This window comes from Hylaeus volcanicus, chromosome 1 (assembly GCF_026283585.1).
Source record: "Hylaeus volcanicus isolate JK05 chromosome 1, UHH_iyHylVolc1.0_haploid, whole genome shotgun sequence".
NCBI classification, from domain to species: Eukaryota; Metazoa; Arthropoda; class Insecta; order Hymenoptera; family Colletidae; genus Hylaeus; species Hylaeus volcanicus.
In genome coordinates, this window is record NC_071976.1 from 6305359 (window position 1) to 6307151 (window position 1793).

Sequence of the window (1793 nt, forward strand, 5' to 3'; positions counted from 1 at the left end):
TCAGGGCGAACCGAAGCGTTCCTGTGTCAGCTCAGGGCGAACCGAAGCGTTCCCGTGCCAGCTCAGGGCGTTCCCCATCACAAGTTCTCATTCGCTCAATTATGTTTTCTTTCTTTCTCAACATTAGTCGATAAAGAGTTCTCATTCGCTCGGTGATGGTTTCTTTCTTGGTCAACCTTTTACGATAAAACAATTGCACATTTCACGAGAGATGTCGGCGTGGCCCTTACAATGCCATGACTGAGCTTGGCTACGGTGACCTTTCAGTTGGAGTGGACTGATATAAACGGCCATTACTCTTACAATCTCCGAGTGTCCGCGAACCCTAATTTTATAAGTATTTTCCTACACGATTTGCCATTACATAAAACGTTACCGTTGTCGGCGCCAAGTTATCCATAGAGATTTCATTGTTGACGGAATTTGGCTCCCACCTAGGCCCTTCATCTTCTCGACGAGTCCTTAACGAGAGCGCGGAATCCACAACCGAGTCGACCGATGATTCGAGCAGTCTTGGTATCTGAAGTTAATTAAGGCATTTTTTAGTATGTTGGCATTTACGTTAAGTTACGTTACATTAGGTATTCGTTTCGTCCGATCCGTATACAAAGCGAGACAAAAGTCGCTATACGTTTTAAGAAATAATAGACAGTTTCGAAAAACAACTACAAGGTAAATAACATTATACGTATATGAAGATAAATCCCGTGAAAAAAGAACCAATGCGAATTTTCGTTGAACGTATTTTCGATAGATATTCGTACGTAAATTTCTTTTTTCTCATATGAAAATTCAGTTGTTACCAATTTGATCTATCGAGTCACAAATAGCATTATCTTTGAAACCTGTTTCATTTAATTTCCTCTCTAGTAAAACTCTTATGTTAACATTCGTTATCGATAGAACGTTTAGAAATAAAACGTTTCAAGTTTAAAAAGTCATATTCGCTATAATGTTATAACTTTCTTTTTTACGAAATTGATAGTTCTTCCAGTATACGTATATTTTTGTATTTCGCTTTTGTTTCTCTTGATACTTTTCCAAGTAGACGATGAGTTTTGAGACATGCACCGCGAGTATTCTAAATAGAAAGGAAAGAATACCTGATGATCGGGAGACGAGTACGAGGCCTGCACGTTTTCAAGTTTATTCGAAGCGTACGGCAACCGTGTCGTTTCTTCCGGAAATCCGCAATGTCTACCGGGCAGACGATCCCGTAGGAGAACGGTATGCCGTGGCCCGCGAACTCCGATACTTCGCGGCGTAGCCGGGACATCTGTAAAATCGAAAAATATTCTTTTATTTTGTTACACCGACAATCGATAATCGAATAATATTCCTTTCTTCTATTACACCGATAATCGATAGTCGAATAATATTCTTTTCTTCTATTGCACCGATTATTCTCGCTGTACTATACGATACACGAATAGCGGGAATCCTCGAGAGTAGCGTAACCGTTAGGTTACGAGACACTTACGCGATAATACCCCGTGACAAAATTGGCCCCACGGTCCATGTCCATGTCCATGTCCATGTCCATGCCCATGTCCATGTCCGTGACCATGTCCATGCGAACTCGGACTCTGAACGTTTGGATGAAGAATACCACCTATTTGCGTTGGGTGTGATGTCCTCGAATGCTGATGAGAACTTGCACCGTTCTGGAATTGAAAACGAACAACGATGAGGGGATCGCAGTTTCAGTAAATTCCTAAAACTAACGTTTCAGAGAAAGCAAGCGTTAAGTACAAAACGAAATAAAAAGACACCTCTGGTTATCGATGGAGAGG

General features: G+C 41.2%; 1 protein-coding gene across 11 annotated transcripts in view; it reads right to left on the reverse strand.

Annotated features, from left to right (window-relative positions):
- Positions 1–1793, reverse strand: part of LOC128884542 (uncharacterized) — a 12342-nt gene that overhangs the window by 3438 nt on the left and 7111 nt on the right. For all 11 annotated transcript variants that reach the window (XM_054137989.1, XM_054138072.1, XM_054138006.1 and 8 more), the window contains exons 4-6: positions 1481–1664; positions 1104–1276; positions 377–520 (exon numbers count right to left, since the gene is read on the reverse strand). In XM_054137989.1, coding sequence (XP_053993964.1) covers positions 377–520; positions 1104–1276; positions 1481–1664 — 501 coding nt within the window. The remainder of the gene's footprint in view (positions 1–376; positions 521–1103; positions 1277–1480; positions 1665–1793) is intronic.